We start from the raw sequence: 1829 nt of genomic DNA, 5'->3' as shown, positions 1-1829 counted from the left end.
CTGTATTTCCTCTTTATGTTGCAGATGTCGGGGGTGGGTTTTGTTTCCCTTTTCCCTTTAGCAAGGCTGTATCTGCAAGGGGTGGGTTGCATCTGTTTTCTGAGTGCTGGCTTTGGGCTGTAGAAAGGCTTCATGGAACTCCCTGGTGACAAAGTAGTAGCAGACACTATCGAGGCAGCAGTTGGATGTGGCGATGCACCTCATCATGGAGGAGAAGTTCTCCATGACACAGAGCTGGAAACAGGTAGCTCCAACATTCTCCATGATGAACCTGGCGAATAGCCCAAGGCAGGCTGGCAGAAAACATATCAGAAATACAATCAGATTTGCATAAACGATGTGTACAGCTTTCTGGATTGATTTCTCCTCCGGTGAGTTCGTGTTCAGATGTTTCTTCAGGTTCCTGATGACTTCTGTGGAGCAGAAGGTCAAGATTGCTAATGGGAGAGTGAAAACGAAGAAAATGGCCAGCAGGCTGAGAGCAGCAGGTGTGGGGGCGTAGGTCTGGAAGCAGAGAGCTTCGTGTTTCTGCCAGAGCTGGATGGTGGCACCGATTATCACCAAAACCCACAGAAGCCCACAGAGGAGGGCAGCCTTTGACGGGGACCTGAAGGTCCTGGCTTTCAAAGGGTGCTTTATGGCAATGTATCGATCGATGGAGATGAATGAAATGATGTAGATGCTCACTAACATGTTGATAAAATACATTATCTCTGTAAACTGGCAGAGCTCCCCTCGGGCTGACTTCTTCCAGAGCAGATAAACCATGGAAGGCAAGGTGCAGATGACAGAGAAATCTGCAAAGACTAAATTCATTACATACACCCTGGTTTCTGTCCACTTCTTCATCTTGCAGGAAAATACCCAGAAGGCAAGGACATTAAATAGTGCTCCTAAAAAGAAAATGAGGCTATAGAGAGCAAACTCAATGAGGCGAATGTGGCGATGCAGTTCTAGATTTGTGGTGCTGCAGTTGTTGGACACATTCATTGTCCTGAGGTACAGATGTTGTATGATGTTCTGAGACCTGAAATTGGAAAGGACATGGTAAGACCTCTTTGCAGCTGTAAAAGAAGCACATGTAAGTATATATGTCCTTTGTTAATAATGTGAATTTGAGCTTTACAGAGCTGTCTTTCTCAATCAGCCTGTGGCATCCTTTGGCATCCTTTGGCAACTTTAAGTTCACTCAGTTTATGAGTGTGTCTCAGTGTACATCTCCAATAGGACATGGCAGACAGCCTTTATTAAATAGGGAGATCTTGAAGTGTGTGAGGGCAGGAGGCAACAAAGCACTAAGAAGAGCCCCCATAGGTAGTGGGCACAACCTGTGACAAGGTGAACACTAATTCCTTAAGACAGTCTGTGCAGATGATGTAAAATTACCCTTACCTTGGTGTTGAGCTAGGCAGGGATTGCAGAAACCAAAACTAAAGCCCAGCACAACCCATGAGCAAAAGCTCTTCTGTCAGTCCTGCTGGTTTTGGATTCAGATCGGGAGTGAATGGCTGGGAGTGTGTAGCAGATGTCACTTGATAGAAATCCTCATGCTCTGGCTCTAACTGGGAAGGTTTCTGAGCCTTGTGAACCCAGAGCTCCTTCTCCAAGCTGAGGAAAACAGCTGAATCTGCAGTCCTGCTCTCCCAAAGGCATGCTCAAAACCCTAAGGGAGAGAGTGAGGTATGCTGCTCTCCACCTCTCCAGGAGAGGAACGGAGGATGGAAGGATTAACCTAATTTTAAGCCCATTTGTTCCAGGAGGGGGTATGAGTCTGCAGATGCAAAGCAGAAAGCCACTTCTGGAAGAGGGAACACCACTGCAGAACAAGG

The 1829-nt window shown here is 46.7% G+C and overlaps 1 protein-coding gene across 1 annotated transcript; it reads right to left on the bottom strand.

Moving 5' to 3' along the window:
• LOC111933661 (G protein-coupled receptor 35-like) lies at nucleotides 1-1023 on the bottom strand. The gene has a single exon (XM_023933315.2). It carries the CDS (start codon nucleotides 988-990, stop codon nucleotides 58-60), a length of 933 nt encoding a protein of 310 aa, XP_023789083.2. The 5' UTR covers nucleotides 991-1023; the 3' UTR covers nucleotides 1-57.
• Between the last annotated feature and the right edge of the window lie 806 nt (nucleotides 1024-1829).

The sequence above is a fragment of the Cyanistes caeruleus genome, chromosome 10, assembly GCF_971803275.1.
Source record: "Cyanistes caeruleus chromosome 10, bCyaCae1.hap1.1, whole genome shotgun sequence".
Classification (NCBI taxonomy): domain Eukaryota; kingdom Metazoa; phylum Chordata; class Aves; order Passeriformes; family Paridae; genus Cyanistes; species Cyanistes caeruleus.
This window is presented reverse-complemented; position numbering and strand designations above follow the sequence as displayed.

Excerpts from the sequence above, each read along its gene's own strand:
- LOC111933661 (XM_023933315.2), bottom strand. The coding sequence starts at position 990 with ATGAATGTGTCCAACAACTGCAGCACCACAAATCTAGAACTGCATCGC.